The 18,691-nt window shown below is 41.4% G+C and overlaps 1 protein-coding gene and 1 long non-coding RNA gene across 2 annotated transcripts in view; one reads left to right on the top strand and one right to left on the bottom strand.

Annotated features, from left to right (window-relative positions):
• The window catches only part of MDFIC (MyoD family inhibitor domain containing), a 91,935-nt gene extending 80,575 nt beyond the window's left edge, over positions 1-11,360 (bottom strand). Inside the window, exons 1-2 of the mRNA XM_059711599.1 lie at positions 11,121-11,360; positions 10,703-10,849 (exon numbers count right to left, since the gene is read on the bottom strand). Of these exons, the coding sequence (XP_059567582.1) occupies positions 10,703-10,787 (85 nt within the window). The 5' untranslated portion in view covers positions 10,788-10,849; positions 11,121-11,360. The remainder of the gene's footprint in view (positions 1-10,702; positions 10,850-11,120) is intronic.
• The window catches only part of LOC132242665 (uncharacterized), a 483,370-nt gene that overhangs the window by 294,880 nt on the left and 169,799 nt on the right, over positions 1-18,691 (top strand). The gene's annotated exons all lie outside the window — the stretch shown is intronic.

Genomic DNA, 18,691 nt, shown 5'->3' with positions numbered 1-18,691 from the left:
GTCAATGGTATTCACTAAATCATTTTTAACTCTATTTCCCCCTTATTTCCCCTGCCCTAACATAATCAAGTACGACATCCTGCTAGTTACAACTTCTTGATTTTTCTCAAATCTGCACTTCCTTTTCCATACCCACTAAAAATGTTTCACTCCTGTTCTCTTCCAACCACAAACACTCTCCTACACAAAGATTGAGCTCAAGTATTTTGCATATTTTTGAAAAACCAATAGTTTAGTTTGATATTCTACATATGTTAATGTGGCAACTCCTATACCTTTTTCATACTTTATCATTTCATCTTATAGTTCAGTAAGAGATAAATAGTACAAACCCTCAGAAAACCCTACTAAAACCCTACAAGTTTCTTGGGCGATGGAAGAAATAAGAACAGCAAAGGAAGGTCTGTGTTCATGGAGACCCAAAAGATCAAAGGCTGACCCACCATGAAAAAAACAGAAGGGCTGCGTCTTGGAATAGAAAAAGTGATTAGAGGAAGTTGGTTCCTTGGCACTCTGCCACCTACCTTCAGACTAGGTCACCTGCTCAACCAAAAGCTGCCTGCCTTCATGTTAGTGCTCAACTCTGCATAATCCCAACCAAAAACCACTTACAAACTGTGTACTCTTCAGCTGGGAACACTAGAAGCAAAACCCAGACAAAAACCAACTTCTTTTTGCTATCCTAGGTCTCTCTCAAGCTCTAAGTTTATACGCTCCATGGTGTGCCAGTCAGCTGGCAACTGGCCATAAACTAATCTCTCATATGGTTCTTGTGGTAATAGTGAATTGATACTTAGAGAAGGGACTGCAATTTAATTTGGTTCATATTTATACCTCATCCGCTCTCTCATCTAGTTTATAAATTCCTTGTGGGCAAAACTATGTATTAAACATTTTTAATCTTCAAAAGACTTTGTACATTGTAGGCACACACAAAAATAGTTGTTGACAGGGTTTCTCCTTCAAATAAATGTGTTGATAATAAATTATATGTGCTAGCATGAAAAATTATCTCAGACTCTATTTCTGAAACTACTAAAAAATCAGACACACAAAAAAAGCACATGCATATGAATCATCTTGCTTCAGAACACGTGGGTGTGAATCTGAAAACAGAAGTATACTGCAAGTAGAAACCACAAAGGAAATTAATGTTAAAATAACTCTTCATAGTTTCTACTTAGCGAACCCTAAGTAATTAGATTTATAATCTAGAAAATATGACTCAACTTCAAAACTTAAGGCTGAAAGCTTACCTCAGGGTATGTACACTGTTAAAAAATATATAGGAAAAGTTTACCTTCAGTAAAGTGTTAATGCAAAGGGGTCAGAGAGGGAACAAAGAGAGAGACAGGGAGAAAAAGGACAGAGAGAGAGAGAGAGAGAGAGAGAGAGAGAGAGAGAGAGAGAGAGAGAGAGAGACTGGGACAGCGAGAGAGAGAAAGAGAGAGAGAGAGAGAGAGAGAGAGAGAGAGAGAGAGAGAGAGAGAGAGAGACTGGGACAGCGAGAGAGAGAGAGAGAGAGAGAGAGAGAGAGAGAGAGAGAGAGAAGCATCCAAAACACTGGTGCATAAGCATCAACTGATCAAGACACAGGACAAGGTGCAGCATCCTTAATCCTGATTAAACAAGTCACCCAAGTTAAACTGTCCACATTTAGAATTTAGTCAGTGCTGAATCCGTGCTCCTTTAATACAAACTGTACATAGACTTTTGGAAATAAAAATCACATCCCCTGCCTTTATAAAGTAGAATAATTACGGTCAACTCAGAAAGACAACTTGGTTGTTTTTTTCTCTTTTTTTGTTGTTGTTCTAGTAATTTTCCATTTGCCAATGGCATAATTTTAGATTGCGTCAATTTATGTTTCCATAATTTTCTCTCATCCTTTATTATCATAAAAATACAATGCTACTGCTCTGGCCAGAATGGTTCAGTTGGTTGAGCATCATCCCATGTACCTAAAAGTCACAGGCTCCATTCCCAGTCAGGGCACATACCCAGGTTGAGGTTTTGATCCCTAGTCGGGGTATGTGCAGGAGGCAATCAATTGATGTTTCTCACTCACATAGATATTTCTCTCTCTCTCCCTCCCCCCTTCTTCTCTCTCTAAAATCAATATAATGTATTTTTAAAAAATTACAAAGCTACTAAAAAATTGCACACTGTTATTAGACCTTTCCATGAAATCACTTCAACAAAACCCAGGAAATAAGGTTGAAAGAAACAGGCAAGTTCCTTACACACCCAAAAATTCCACAGCTTCCCCAGGAGCCCTGTAAAGGTCACTCAATTATATATATTAAGTACTTGAATGTGAACTAACCAGACAAGGCCAGCAAGGCATGACTGTTGCTGGCCAGAAACCTTAACCCACAGCACTTGTGGTTTCTTTGGCTTCCCAAGCAGCCTGAACACAAGGTCAGTTAAGCACATGCGCACTCTTCCCACACATGCGTGATCCTCCTCCCCACTGCTACCACCTTGCCAACCTTCAACCCTGCACAAACTTTAAAACTCCATTCTATTGCCCTAGCCGACTTGGCTCAGTGGATAGAGAGTCAGCCTGCAGACTAAGGGGTCCCAGGTTCAATTCCGGCCAAGGGCACATGTGTGGGTTGCGGGCTCGATCCCCAGTAGGGGGTGTGCAGGAGGCAGCCAATCAATGATTCTCATCATTGATGTTTCCATCTCTCTCTCCTTCTCCCTTCCTCTCTGAAATCAATAAAGAAATATATTTAAAAAAAATTAAAATAAAACTCCATTCCATTTTCTTCCATTCCTAAGCTCCTGTGTGCTCCTTGCTGAGAGGCAATCAACTGTACTGATCATGTCCACTAAAAATTCATGCCACTCATTCTTAGCTAAGCCCTCAGAGTAACTGAGCAGCCTTGCTTGCCCCAGATTGAATCCCTCCTGAATTCTTCATTCTTCTAGATCTTTTCTACACATCTCAAGTTCCTTGACTCATCCTAACCCCCTTAAATATTCTTTTTCATATCTAATTTTCTCTAGATTATCACTCAGACTTTTCTCTCAACCCCATTTCAAAGGGGAACATTGCCAACATTCTTAAGAATGGTCTCTTCATCTCATTCCTTCCCAGAATTCTACTCTCACTTAAAAAACATCTACCGAGCCACTGTTCCACTCCATGCACTTTCACCTTTAATCTCTCTCTATCCCTGGCTTTCTTTCTATTAACGTGTGATGAGCATGTTCAAAATCTATGCATCCAAAAGAAGCCCTCTATACACTTTGTTTCTTCTTTAAAACACCACAACTCTCTCATCTTCCATGACCACTAAATATCCTGTGCTTCTGTGACCAATCCTAATAGATGCTTCTTCTGTATTATTTTCCTTCTCCTCCCTAAGGTATAGTCATTCCCCCAAATATGGACCTCAGTCCTCTCTTTCACTCTTGTGGGAATCCATCAGCTACCTGGCGATGAACTCTTTTGATCTTGACCCTCACCACTCTCTTAGTTACAAATTCCCCTTTTCAATGGCCTCCTCTTATCATGGCTAGGATAAGTTCTGTGGAACCAAAATGATCAAAGAAGACTCAACAGCTACTCCTACATTTCCACTCAAGCTGAAAAGTAAACCTACAGATGACCTTAAATTTCACCATCTCCCATATTAAATAATTTGCCCAACCATATCAACTCAATTCAATATGATTTGGATACTGTGATCAGTTTTAGGAAATTGAAAGATGGATAAGTAAAGAACAATGCCCTCTCAGGCTCTCACAGCTAAGTAGAGCTCCTACTTTTGCTACTGTTCTTAATTCTGGTTTCTCAATTCCAGTCCCACTGGGAGAACTGTTCAGGGCATTTAACATCCCCCTGAATAATCACTGCCTTCACTCTTGCGTCTCCCTCCAAAATCATCCTTTGAATTGCTATCCGATTTATTTTCTTAAAAGCCCCATGTTGGTTCTGTCCTTCCCATTTTCAAGGACTTCTAAGGGCCTACTGACCACTGCCTAGGGAAAGAATATACAAACTCCTCAACAGGGAAATCAGGACTATCTCAAAATGACTTTAACCTATCTTTACAGCTTTACCTCACTCTCTGTTCCTTCACACAATCCATACCATACAACTTCTTAGGGAAGTATTTAGCATTCTGTAATAATCCCCTCCAAGCCTTGCTTTTAATTACCCCTCTCCACAGAGCTGAGTCCTATGGCCATGCTTCTTGGTCAAACTCAAACTAACATTTCCTTGAGGTTTTTCCAAATGCCCCAGCTAGAGATGCTTTCTCTCCCATGTTCTGCCATCACACTTTCTTTGTGCCTCTATTATAGCACCATCAGTCTATTTGTATTATAGGTATGTGTGAATATATGTATTTCGCCCATCATCCTGCAAGTGCCAGGTTTCATTCGTCAAACTGATTCTCTGGGTACGTGTCATATATCAGGGTTCATTCATTCTCTCTCTCCCTTCTTTTCTCTAGAAAAATGATAGATGATAGACAGATAGATGATGGATGATAGATAGATAGATAGATAGATAGATAGATAGATAGATAGATAGATAGATGATAGATAGATAGATAGATCCTGAACATTTATAAAGCATCTCAGTAGGGTAGAAATCACCAATGTAAAGTGAAACAAAAAGGATATGATAGAGATGCAAATCAATATTAAATTAAACCTCTATACAAATGCCCTGAGTTGCAAACACACATATAAATACTTTTCCTATTCCCATCCTCTACCCTGTTCCTTTTCATTGCCTTTTGCTGCCCTGACTCACACTTATTCTGGACCGCAATCAAACCCTCCATTTACCCAATCATTTGTTCAACAAATATGTATTAGACCTGTTTCAAGGTTAGTAGTACTACCTACCTAACTCAAGATTTTACCCAATCATCTCTTTCCTTAACATGCTAGCCACCAGATCAGCTCATATCATGCTATCCCCTAGAACTTTTTTCCATGGTTCTAAGCTCAAACAGTTTAACCTTTCCAAACACTGTCTTAAATTTAAAGGCATCTTCTTTAATCACTTCCTTCCTCCCTCCCACCTTCCCCTCTTAGGTTTGGTTTTGTTTTTGTTTTTTTTCCCCAGCTACATCCTCTTCTTACCCATGTGATTCTTTTTCTTAGCAAAAGGCAAGTAAATATGCCTAGCTGATAAGCCTTACAGTTCTGTAACTATACTTACAAAATACACGTTAGTTTCTCTAGACATAAAAAGGAATTGGGAGTATAAGTTCTAAGGTGCTTGAAAATGCCCCTAAATTATCTTCCAAATCTAGACAAGTTTCTATAGTTTTCTAATTAAGCCTGTCCTTGCTCAAGCTCCTATATTCAAAAGTATTTCAAAACAGTTTCTGTTCAACTTAGTTTTATTTTGGGTTATTTATATTTGTTTGCCAGTATAATCGTCTCTAAGATTTGTCATTATAAACATATAAAACTAAATAAAATTTAATTCCAACAATCTTTTGAGATTTATAATGGAATTGAATATACTTTAGCACTCTATTTCTATGAAAAAAGATAGTCCGGGTTCCAAAATTCCAACTCACAAATGACAACAACTCATGTGCAAATTAGGGATTTATTTCCTTATTATTCCATATAACTGGAATCATCAAAGAGAAGTATAGGGTGGCAGTACAAGAATATCTACTGAGGTGGTAGAAGAAAGTAGTAACAAATCTATTTACCTACTTATTTTTATCTCATCCTTTTAAATTTTTATTTATGTCTTTTTTGCTAATGTTCAAAACATGTTCGTATTCAGTACATATAATTTTGAAAATAAAATCTTTTGAGGATGAATTCTCAGAACTATTTTTTAATTAGAGTATGTGATGAAAGTGCTGGAACACAAATAGGAAATATTTATGTACATGGAGTGATATGATTTAAAGTCTGGAACTTGAAAAGGGAACTTTTTAAGAGTTTTTTGAAGTTTTTCCATTAAAAGAATACTTTTTAAAAATCTATTTCTACAAATAAAAGCCTCTAAAACAATGACTATCAACTAGAAATAAAGAGCACCTGCAACTTGTAAAAAAAAAAAAAATGCAGATTATTGAGTCTTCCACCAGGAAATTCAGAGACAATAATGACAGTGGCCTTGAGATTAGGATAGTATCTCAACACTATTGACATTCTGGGCCAGATCATTCTTTGCTGTGAGGGGCTGTCCTGTCTGTGCATTGTAAGATGTTTAGCATCATCCCTGTCCTCTACCCACTAGATGCCAGGATCACCCACCCCATTTCCGGTTATGACCACAAAACCTGTCTCCAGTCTTCGACAATTGTCTCCTAGAGGGCATAATCTTCCGCAATTGAGAACCAGAGACAGAAGTTACCCAAACATGACACATTTTGAGAAATACCACCCTTAATCAAAAGGATAAAATAATATGACAAAAAGTAGAAGAATAAAGATATTATAAGCATACATTGGATACAGTGAAATAAACAGGCTTCTCATAAAGCAAATCTGATTAGCCACTATAAACTCCTGACAACTCAGCTATGCTTCTAAGTCAAATCTCTTCTCATGTAATTTCAACTTGAAGATTTTCTCCCCAGCTTCTATTTTAAATTATTTTTAATTAACTTCACTGGCATTTTGCATCCTGCTATGAAAAGTCCGCCTAATAATCTCAGAGGACTCTCCCAGGAGAGAAGAGTGCATTAAATCACACATTATCACATTAAAGTATATCCCAGCACTCCAGCCCAACAGTCTTAAGTCTTGACAAATGCAATGAGGTGGGGGTGGGGTGTGCTGGGATGGGAACAGGCTCAAGTGATTCATAGTATCCAAACCCCATTATCTTTAATTCATCCATCTGTAGGGAAAAGTTGTATTGATTCTCTGCTTCAACCACATTTATCACCATGACATATAATATACTTTACAATTTGTGCTTCCACCCTGGTTTCTAATGACTGTGTATGAGACCTTGGGCAAGTCACTTAAATTCTCCAGGCATCCTTTCCAAAAAGTGAGCCAGTTAAACTAAATTATTTCTAAAGAACCTTCTAGTTACAAGTTGCAAATTTATGAATGAAGCACTTAATTACTAGTAAAAGGCTCTTTTCAACTATTGGGATTCTAGTAACTATAGCACCAATAAAACAACTACTTATATTTTCAATGTTGATAGCAAAATGAATTTTAAGATGCTTAATCCAAAACAATAAAAATGACAATTGGATGAACCATGTTTACAAGATCCATTCTCTCTTAAAACACAAATAAATTTGATCCAGATTGTCCTTCACCTATCAAGATACTTAAGGCAGGGATTTTGCATAAGATGACAAATCAAATCAATCTTTCAGAAGTTAGTCACAAATAGGGAAATGGTTTGAAATTGTACCTTTACTTTTTATTCTCTACTAGAGGCCCGGTGCATGAAATTTGTGCACAGGTAGGGTCCCTAGGCCTGGCTGGTGATCAGGGCCGATCAGGGCCTTCGGGCTGCTGGCCGGGGCCTCCCTTCCCTGGCTGCCAGCTGCTGGCCAGGGCCTTCCTTCATCCCGCACCACCCCCTGGTGGTCAGTACTCTACATAGCAACTGATTGAACTCCCAGTCTCCCCGTCAAACTCCCGCAGGGACAATTTGCATGTTAGGCTTTTATATAGAGAGATAACAGAGATCACAAATCAGCTGCTTAGAGGCCATTTCCAGCCTGCAGGTGTAGTTGTTTTGCTTGTCTTAGACAATAATTGTATTTAATTAGTTGCCAACTCTTAAAAAGGGAGATATGATACATAAAAATCCATATTTCTGGTATCTTGTGGAACATTGAAAATTATTTTTTTATCTTTATTGTTGAAAGTATTACAGATGTCCCTTTTTTTCCCCCACTGACCCCTTCTAGCCTTCACCACCCCCTGCCCCAAGTCGTTTCTGCCCCACTCACTGTGTCCATGAGTTATGCATATATGCAAATAAGTTACTTGGTTAATCTCTTCCCACCCACCTTCCCTCTGAGATTCCAAAGTCTGTTCCATGCTTCTGTTTCTGGATCTATTTTGTTCATCAGTTTATTTTGTGCTTTAGATTCCACATAAGATGAGATCATGTGATACTTGTCTTCCTCTGACTAGCTTATTGTGGGGAAATATTAACCCAATGACAAAGATGAGCTGGAGGTGAAAAGTACCTCCTCCTGGCCCCTGCGCTCTTCAGGGGCCCACAATCCCCACTGCTCCCTATCTTCTGATACCCATCCTGGTTCCCTCTTACAGACTGGAGTATATGAGCTTATGTCCTTGCTCTGTAACAATTTTCAAAATTCATATAAAATATTTTTAATGTTTTCAAAGCAATAGAATTTTGCTCATAGAATCACAGCGAAAGGATAGATGTTTTAAAGAGACAGAGCTGTGCTCGCAATAAGGAAAAACTTCATATAATGCTATTGTTGAAGGTATTACAGATGTCCCCTTTCTTTCCATGTAGAATGCACTACACTGTAGGTTTCTAACTAACCACCTAAAAGAGTGTAAAAAGGAATTCTAGAGTTGAGGGGGAGTTCAGACTAGAGAACCCCCTAAAATTACTTACAACTTTACTGTTCTCTATCTTTGGTCAGTAGTATAGAGTTCATATGCATAGGTCATAATATCAGATGTCTTCATACATATATTTAACTTTGCAAAAGACATTGTGTTTTATAAAACATTCCATTTTTCTCACTGATTTTAATATATCGTTCTAAAATTAATTTCAATTAACTAAGCAGTCACATCCTACCAGAGAATTATTAAGCTATTCTTCAGGAAAGATAAAAAAGGACATAAGGAAAAGAATTCAAGGAAGGGCTGAAGAGTTGAGTTGCCTGCTAGTAAGCCTTGTTCACCAGTGTGCTTACCAGTAAAATCAACCTAGCCAGGGAAGCCTTCACCTTGCAGCTTTTTCCCTACCCACTCTCTTCAACAAATTTTTTCTTTCAGTACACCTTATGAAATCTGCCTGAGACCCAGTATTTTAACAAGATTCTGATCATTTTATTTTTTTAAAAAATTAACTTTCCCTTCTATTTACAATTAAATTGATACCTATTTAAAAGGATGCTGTGATTCAAAGTAAAACTAATTTAAAAAGCAATTTTGTTGCTTAAGTTAACCCAATTTTCAGTTAAAATCTAACCCAAGAGTTTCCACACTGATACTGTGTGTGTTGTCTGAAGCCAACATTATTCTTCAGACCATTCTAGATGCCTGCTTCCTAACGTCAGATCATGTGATACCTTACAGCATTATGTCTGCACAATTACATCAAGCATCACTGGAAGGTCTTTTAGGTGATTTTTAAAATGCCTACTATTAAAGTTGGACATGGTAAACATCAAAAAAAAAATCCCAAATCAATCGTTTTTCTAGTGTTTGATGCTGATTTTTGACATAAGTAAGCATTATTTAACAATAGTGATTAACAGCTGAGCTGTGAACATTAAAAGCCCATCAATGAGTCTCTGACTACAGGGGACCTGCCTAAGGGCAGGAAAATGATTGTGTTGGCAATACAACGCCTAAAACAGGGGCTGCTTCTGGAAAACTGGTGTTTCATTCTAGTTCTCTCATCTTCTCAAATTTATGTTTAGAAAAAAATGACTTCCTGTTTAGAAGCAAAAAACAAAAAAAAATGATAAACATAATTCAATATAACACCCTGAATGCCAGAGCACTTTGACTCAGCCATGGATGTTTTCTGTTCTTACCTATTGAAGGTTCAACATTCACTTCTTTACCAATTTTTGCTGCCTTTAAAATAATATGCCAAAGACCGCACTCCGTTACTGTTGGGGTGAGGGAGGTACCAGATAGTCTTAAAATTAAGAGTATAAAGTAGGTTTTTGAGCTCTGGAAAGTTATTGAGTTCATGTCAATATCAAAAATCTTTACATAAGAACCACCCTAAGATGAAAATACATCAGGAGGAGTAAGGTCCTTGCTCTTTCGGGGTCGCCTATGAAAACCTGTTGTTACCTTGAAGAATAGAAAGACAACCTGGCCTGTTTACAAGCTCGTTATGGGGGCTTCTCAGAAACAAGAGAGCTTTTTTTCTCAGATCGTCTGTACGTGTTAACACTTCGTAAGAACACAGAGGACCTATTTCATTCCTGGAAAGTGTGTCTTTAAAGAATATTTATTTTCAAACACAAGTTATTGAAAACGTATGCATGAGCCATTCCCAAGTGACTGGTCGCAGAAACCTGGAGTATAAACCCAGGTGCAGGGGGCCCAAGAAACAGCAAGATGAGGGAACGCATGCTTGTGCGGAGCGCAGGCAGGCCTGGAGCTGATGAGGACATGAGAACTGGAGAGACGCGGGGAGAACTGCTTCAGATCTCACACCTTCGAGGCCCTCAACGCAGAAGCTTAAGAAAGAAGCAACCCGGCCATCCTGCGGCTCCGCAGCCAAAGAAGGGGGAGTGGAGGGACCAGGGATCCCGCCCTCTCATCCGGAGCTGGTCTGGGGCAGGAATCCCGGAGAACTGGCTCTGCGCGCCGAACACCGTGCAAAAGTGCACAACTGCCAGCGGGCATGTGCCCTGGCCGCACCCCGTCCACACACACACACACACACACACACACACACACACACACACACACCACTCCATACATGCGCGAACACACTGTACAAAGCAACAACAGCAACAGCAACAAAACAAGGAGGCTTGCAACTTGCACTCACCCCGGGCCGGGGCGCCCAGGCGGCCCTCGCCAGCTTCGGCCCCCGGTCGGGGCCCCGGACCCAGGGCTTCGCCGGCGTCGGACATGGGCCGCTCCGCCGACGGCTGCCTAGCTGGCCGCCCCGCCGGGCGCAGGGACCGGGCTGCTTCTGGAGGGAAAGGAGCTGCTGCAGAAACCCGCGCCACCCCGCACCGCCCCCCCCCCCGTCCCTCCCCCGGACCCCACCCCGGGAAGTTTTGATTTGAAACCAGGAGAAGAGCAGAGCAGATCGCCGGCCAGCTGACCGCAGCGCAGCCTCAGGAAGTTGCTGGGGGGCTGGGGAAAGGGGGGGCTTGAGGGAGAGGGGAGTGGATTTAGGAGAAACTCCAGGGGAAGGACCAAGCCCCGTCCTCCGGGCCCGGGAGACCACCACCACCTACCTCGGCATCCTCCCACCCACAACTCGGTCCCAGCCCGTTTCTCCTCCTCTTCCGCCCGGAAAAGTTAGCGAGGCTCCGGCCGAGCTCGCAGTCGCCCCGGGGGCCCGGCGGTGGGGGCGGAGCGGCCGCGGGCCGGGGCTGCCCCCGGGCTCCGGCCCCGCCTCCCCGCGGCTCCCGGTCCCTCGGCGCCCGCCTTTCCCCGTCCTCCACGCCGGCCTCCCCAGCGCTTCCTCGTCGGCCGCCTTTCATCACATCCGGACGGAGGGAGCCTGGGGCTCTTGGCCCGCGGCCCCGACCCGGCCGGCCGCGCGCTCCTCGCGCCCCACTCCGTCTGGGTCAGGAGGCCGACGCCGGGGCAGAGCGGGCTTCCTCCGCAGGTTAGGGAAAGGGCTGGATCCGCGGGTCCTGGCTGCCCCTGAGTAGTTCCCCCACCCCTTTGCACCCCACACCCCACCCCAGCCATCCCACCCCCAGTCTTCCACCTACTCTTCCCAGCACAGCCCCAGAACAGCCGAAGTTCTGGGAATGCCATGAGGGACGTAGAAACTGGAAACTGGGGGAGGGGAATGAAACTTTGGTGGAATGAAGTATGGTTGTTGTGTCACCTTGACCCCTAGCTGTATAATCAGAGTTGCAGAGTCTCACTGTACAATCTCTTGATCTGTAACTCTGAAACTCCCTTTGTTCTGTTCTTTGTTTATTTGGGTCAAACTGGTTTCTGGATCTGGTAAAACCAGTTGCAGTTGCATGAATGCACTGGAGGCATCCAGGCCGGAGGCAAGGTTGAGGACGCCAGGCCCATCGCAGGCCCAATGCCTGGACTGCTCACTTCTGTGTGGCCAGAGAAGCTGGTGATTGGAAGTAAATAGCAGATCAAGGCTCTGCCTATAAAGGAGACTTTCTGATTGTAGCTTCATCTGATGAAACAAGGAGAGAATAAAGTAATTTGCAGATATAACGTGTTTAAATAATACATTCAGATAACTTTTGCTCTTTATTGAATTGCGTAAAATGTGCAATTCATTTGTTTAAAGCTAGAACTAAGTCATTTTTTTTAATTTCTAGGACAAGAGAGGAATCACAGTAATGTTATCAAAATTGAAGAAAATGTACACTGGATGCCTCTTTCTAGGTGTTTCATTAAATAACCTAGTGATATCATTTCCTTAAAAAAAAGATATTGTAATTAATTCCAATTCATTGAGAAGAACCATTTTTTTTTTAACTTTTAAAGAGTCGGTGCAACCAAACTTACATTCAGTAAAATCTGAAAAACACTTCTTTGAAGTTTCTGAGGATAGTTACTCGGAGGATACTCCTATAAGACAATGACATTTTGCCTAATGACCTATGACAAATGCTTTTCATTATTTGTTATTTAGAGATTTCACAAGTGGTGTGTATAAAAGTGCCTTCACTCTTCTGAAAACTTGTCTAGGAGCCTAGACTATTTGGAACCTGCATGATGGAAGCAGAACAATTCGCAGGGTGAATGCACTGCCATTAGATGATTAGAGAATAAACATGTGGGAAGCATCACTGTCTACTGCAGCATAACCTGCAACTAAAAGAGTGGGCTAGAAAGCAAAGGCGCTCAGTTGTGTGTGGTTTTTATCCCCTCACTCAGATGTTGTAGGGTGGAAATGGTAATTTCTTCCTCCTTTTTCAGTTCTTCTGGCTGAACTAATAGTAAAATTAATATGGGACAGGTTGATAAAACGAACAAATTTATTACATATTACATATGACATGTGGGGATTCCATACAAATATGAAACCCAAGAACTCATTGGACACTAGAGGACTATATGCCATTTTGGATGTAAGGACAAGTTTGGGACTTCAAAGGGCAGGAAGGCGATGCATATGAAGATGGGAAAGCAAGTGTTCGGTAAATAACTGTTTGCTGACCATCTTTAACTTTTTGGACACAGTAGCAATGTCAATCAAATAGGCCTTGCTAGGTTCCTCCCTATCACACATAGTTCATATTAAACTACAGTTAACTACGATGACCGTGCCCTTCCTAGAGCATGTCCTCTGTCTGAATTATTTTAGGCAGTTAGGAAGAAGGTGGATGCCGGGAGCCAGTCCACCCTTGCTGCTTGACACAGTCGCTGCAGGGAAGAAACATCTGCATGGCTTATGTTTCAAGGGACCTGACGTATATGACATATGCTTGCTCCCCCTCTTAGCGTTATGTGTTTTAACCAGGACCACCTCCCCGAGAAAGGTTGTTTCCCCAGGTTAGGGGTTAACAGGACTAAGGAAGAGAATAAATCGGTAAAGCCCCCTAGTGTTACAGAAATACCATGTACTACTTATGAAGAACTTGAACTAAGACTGTTGGCAATAAATTTGGGACTTGTTGGGCCCACATCCCCAGGGGTCTGCCCACCAGGGAAAGCACCAAAGCCTATACCCCTGGAGACCCACCGACACAGGGCAGTCCCAGGGAAGGCAAGCAGCGGGGCTGGGAGGACATAACCTTTACTGGGTAGGATAAACTCCTTCAGCCACTTCCTTGTAGCCTATCAGTAGAGCAGTGACCTTGGAATAGCCCTTGTAATGGAACACAGAGATTAACCTAGACAAGATTCAAACAGGATTTTTGGCTAAGGTCAGATGAGAAACAAGGAACTGTAGAACGTTACCCAAAACATACCATGATGTAATTATAGAGGCATGCTTATAGAATCAAATAGTATAAATATAGATGTAACAGGACAATAGAGAACCTCTCCATGATGATCACCTGAACACTGCCCCTGTGTCATTCCTTCTTCGCTGACTCCGTCCACACCTTGGGGAACCCCTGAACCTGCTGGGGCTGGCCCCCAACAGGTGGAAAGTTCTTTCTGAGTCTTTTGTTTAGTAAAACAACCAGCTTAACATAATCAACATACATATTTTGGGGTGGCAACTCTGCTTCCCCCCAATGTTAAAGTCCATGGATAGCAATAAGGTACAGTGCTCTTTAAGGAAATCATAGTAATAAATAATTGTTCATTTAAATTCACACGAAAATTAAGGTGACACAAATGGTAGCTCATTCAATAAATATTCTTTGAATTAAATTTAAACATCTTAACCTTTAATGGGGAAGAAATAAATTCAAATAAAAACATTAAGAACAAATGAGGATTGTGTGGTAGAATTACCAAGATAGTCAAATGTTGTCCCTTGCTTCGTGGTGTGGATTTGGTCAGGGTAACCATCCTCTCTATGCCTTGGTTGCCTCATTAAGTGAAAATGATAAAAGCAACTTTTCATCTGATCCCATTAGAACTAAATAAAATAATTATGTCACCTGGAAGAATATTAGATTTGAGGAAAGGTGCTGGAAAATATTGACTTATTATATTATACGGCAGAAGCATTTTGATGGGTAATGTAGAACATGGCATAATGACTATATCACAAGGACCACATCAAAATGCCAGGTAACCATTCATTTTGCACAAATTATCGCAATGAATTATTCCATCAGCCCTATCAGTAACTTACCAGGATTGTACCTCTAGAATTTAGAGTTCAAGTCTATCTGCCTGCAAGGCTATCCTACTTCATTAGGTAAACTCAGGTCTCCCCTCTTGGAGGACCTAAAAGTCCATAAGCTTGGTATCTGATACATGAGGAATTAAGTATGGACACCTCTGCTTAAATTTCCCATTTACCCCATCCCTTGCTGTATTTGTTTAGTCTTTCTGACTCATCACTTAGCTTGGCTCCGAATGAGCACTACAATGCCCTCATCCTCTCATCTTTTATTCAACAAACATGTATGGAAGTTGAGGGCCTGTCAGGGGTTCTAGGGATGCAGCAGTGAAGATGATAATGTGTCCATTGCCCTCATGGACCTCACAGTCTAGAAGGAAATAGAGGTGCAACCACTTACAGCAGTCACTGCATGGGATGCCAAGGGAAGTGGTGGGATGCTATGATAACACCTAGCAGAGAGATGTAGCTTCATCTAGGAACCAGAGAAACATCTCCACTGACACTGAAGCAGAAGTAAAGAGGAGAAAAAAATGCTTCAGGCAGAGTGGCAGTGTGGGTAGAAGCCCAGAGTTTTGAAGGCAGCCTAGCATCTTTGAAGAACTGAAAGATGATAACCATAAGAGGATAATCAAATGCAAGGAGGAGAGTAGGAGGGCTGAAGTTGAAGAGAAGAGCATAGTAGGGAAAAGTATTATCTTATTTGAACAAGGAGGATGTATTATCCAAATTTCTATTTATAAAAGCCACTCTGGTATAATCTATATATGTAAAAGCCTAATATAAAAAGTGTCTCCTTGGGAGTTCGACCGGGAGACCAGGAGTTCGATCGCTTGCTATGATGTGCGCTGACCACCAGAGGTGGTGCAGAAGGAAGGCCACAGCCAGCAGCCAGAAGGCCCCAATCGACCCTGATCACCAGTCAGGCCTAGGGACTCTACCCGTGCATGAATTTCGTGCATCGGGTCTCTAGTGTGTAAAATAATTTGGAGGAACAAGATTGGAGCTCGGGAGTTCAATTAGGAGGCAAGGGGTGATATTGACAGAGGAAATAGAGTCGACTAGACTGAGTAAAAGATGAGGGAGCTAGAGGATCAAGCATGACCTCCAGGTTTCTGTGTCTATGTGGATGGTGGTAATACCACCGACAGAGATGGAAACATTCAGGAGAATCAGGTTTGGGGAAAGCTGCTGAGTTCATAATGTAGATGGTGTAGTGTCTGAGGTACCTGCATGACAGCTAATTGGAACCATCTAGTAGGCTTCTGGGCCAGTGTTGGAATATGAGCACATAGATGGCACTGTACTAGCTAGAAGGTTATGGGTGCCCAAGGTGAGTGTGCAGTGTAAGAGCAAAAGGCCTGACACACACCTCTTCCCTGAATCTCAACCCAAATGTGTCATTACTGGCCCTTCTCCCTTTCTCCAAACTCTCCCAACATCATAACACTGTTATCTGCCTGTCTTTGAGATTTACTGTTATTTAATTACTACCATCGCCAGTGTCCTACCCATCATTTCAGATGCCCCTGGGTATCCCATGATGGTCTCTATTAAGCCAGCTTCTGCCATGGCTCATGCTATAGCAATCTGGATGGGTAAAAACCTGGCATGGGAACCAGTCTTCCACTGAAGGCACTATCCCTGACTCAAAGCCTTCTGTCATTAAATGTGCCTTACAACCATTCCTGCTTAATGATGTACATACTAATGATGATATAGTAATATTTGAACCCATTGTAAAAGGGATCTGACATGAGCTACGCAAATGAACTAATTAGAGTGTTTAGAGGAAGTATCCTTATGGACTACTTAACCTTCATCATTCACTCATTTAATGTTCATCAAACATCTATTGTATACCTCTACATGCTAGGCCACATGTTATGTTCTAGAGCAAAAATCAAATAATTTGATGTCTTAAGAGGAAGCAAAATTAATTTTCACGTGGGCAGAGACTTATCTGCCTAAGGAAAGTCAAGGTTACTATCATTACATAGTGATCTGAACCAGAGATCTACAAGCAAAGTGTGTAATTGTGCATGTATCCCAGGAGGTACACAAAACAGTTATCTGGAATGTGAGGAGGAAATATTAGACTGAGCATTTGTATTTGATTTCTTACTTGTATCTTTTATGTTCAGGTATGTTTTATGATGTATATAACATATTAGTACAAGAATTCTTGTGTATAATTTGTAAATAAACATTTATTAGGGGTTTTGCTTAAAAATATTTTATTATTTGCTCTGCAAAAAAAAATGGTTTAAGCACTTTAAATCACTTAAGGTACATTCATTCATTTATTCCCAGATTTTACCAATGTTAATTATTAACACATACACACACACACGCACACACGCACACACACACATACACACACACACACACACACACACTGACCTAATTTATGAAGCAGCATGACTTTAAGAAATTCCCAAACCCAAAAACATAGAAAACAGAAAATAACCTTAGGCCTCTAAATATCTAAAATAACCTTAATGACCTTCATATAGTACTAACATAATGGCCACTGACTTTCTCCAATACTATTTGGCAGGAGGGCGGGGAGTAGAGGGGGGATATATACTTCTAAACAAACTTTATTTTCTATTGTTTCAGCTCACAGAAAATTTAGGGCTCAGGGGCTTTGAGAAAAAGAGGTTAGCTAAGGGAGCTATTAGGTCAGAAGAAATGACAGCAGAAGAAATGACAGTTGACAGACATGGAAGATACAGGAAAATAAACACGTCATAAGAATGCCTTTGTGAATTCCGCTCAGGGAAACAGTGCCGTGACTGTCCCTAATGAGGGCCTGAGTCATTAAGGGAAGATTCAGTTGCCTTAGCACTGCATTCAGTTTAGGGAAGCAGGTCAGTATTTTTACATTTTAGGAAAAATTCCACCAAAAAAAAAAAAATGTTCACATAGAAAAAAAAGTTGCTACTTGAAAGAATAATTTTTACAGAATTACATTTTTATAGCTGCAAGGAAAATGAGCAATTGCGATTCTAGGGCAATATGTTTAACTGTATTTTCCACCTCCTAGTGCTCTGTTTGAAGAGAAGGGGTCAACTGGACAGGTTTCTAAAAGCCCATTCTTCAAATAGAGCCCTTCCTTTGTTTTCTGCCTCATGTAGTGGTCCTTCCCCTAACATTTTAACTGAGAAAACTGCTTCTTCCACTTTTTAAAGATTTGAAAACTACCGTCTTGCCCAAATGCCCCATATACATAGAAAGCAATATAAAGACATAAAGTTTATTCATTAGGTTCCATAAACATATATTGAATGTTTATGCCAAACCATATGCTGAGCACTAGGATTTCAACAATAGAGGAACTGCTGGGAGCTCCTGTGTAAGGCTAGAGGTAAGGGAAGAGAGCAGAGTGGGAGAGGGACAGTCATATAAATAATGACTGTACTTGGGGGGGGGGGGGTGGCAGAGGAAGCAGCACAGAACTGCCCAGGCGTAGGTGGGGAGAGTCGGTGTTATTTCTAGGGGGAAGGTGACACTGAGCTGACTATTGCTGATGAGTAAAAAGTTTGTTTGTCAAAGAGCTTAGGGAATTCCAGATAGAAGAGGTGATGCCTGCAAAGGCAGAGGGTGCGAAAGGCCCAGAGTAGTTAAATGACTTGGTGAAAGTCCTGTTGTGGGTTCAGTACTGAGCCAGCTCAGAAAGCCTACGTTTTTTTATAACCAGTTTTCTTGCTCCGGTCATCTGGATGAGTCACGTAAAGGACCCCTTTATTTTTAAGTGATGGTGAAGCGAGGGCATACATGATCTTATACTTAGGGTTTCAAAGATTTCCTGTCGTAAATGCATACTCAAAGAACTGGACACAAACTCTCCTGTTGGTGAATTAGCTTTCCTTGTCCTTCTCCTCCAAGCACTCAGTGGGCTGACTCCTATGGCCTGGGGCACTGGCCTTCAGGGTATTTCCTTGCTGTCAATGTCCTTCCCTGCTTGTGTTTTGAATGAAGGGAGGGAGATGTTAAGGCATCCAGTGGCACATGTCAGAAAAGAACATTATGAGTGAAGACAGAAATGAAAACGGGCATATCATATGCAAT

Source organism: Myotis daubentonii, chromosome 10, assembly GCF_963259705.1.
Source record: "Myotis daubentonii chromosome 10, mMyoDau2.1, whole genome shotgun sequence".
NCBI classification, from domain to species: Eukaryota; Metazoa; Chordata; class Mammalia; order Chiroptera; family Vespertilionidae; genus Myotis; species Myotis daubentonii.
This window is presented reverse-complemented; position numbering and strand designations above follow the sequence as displayed.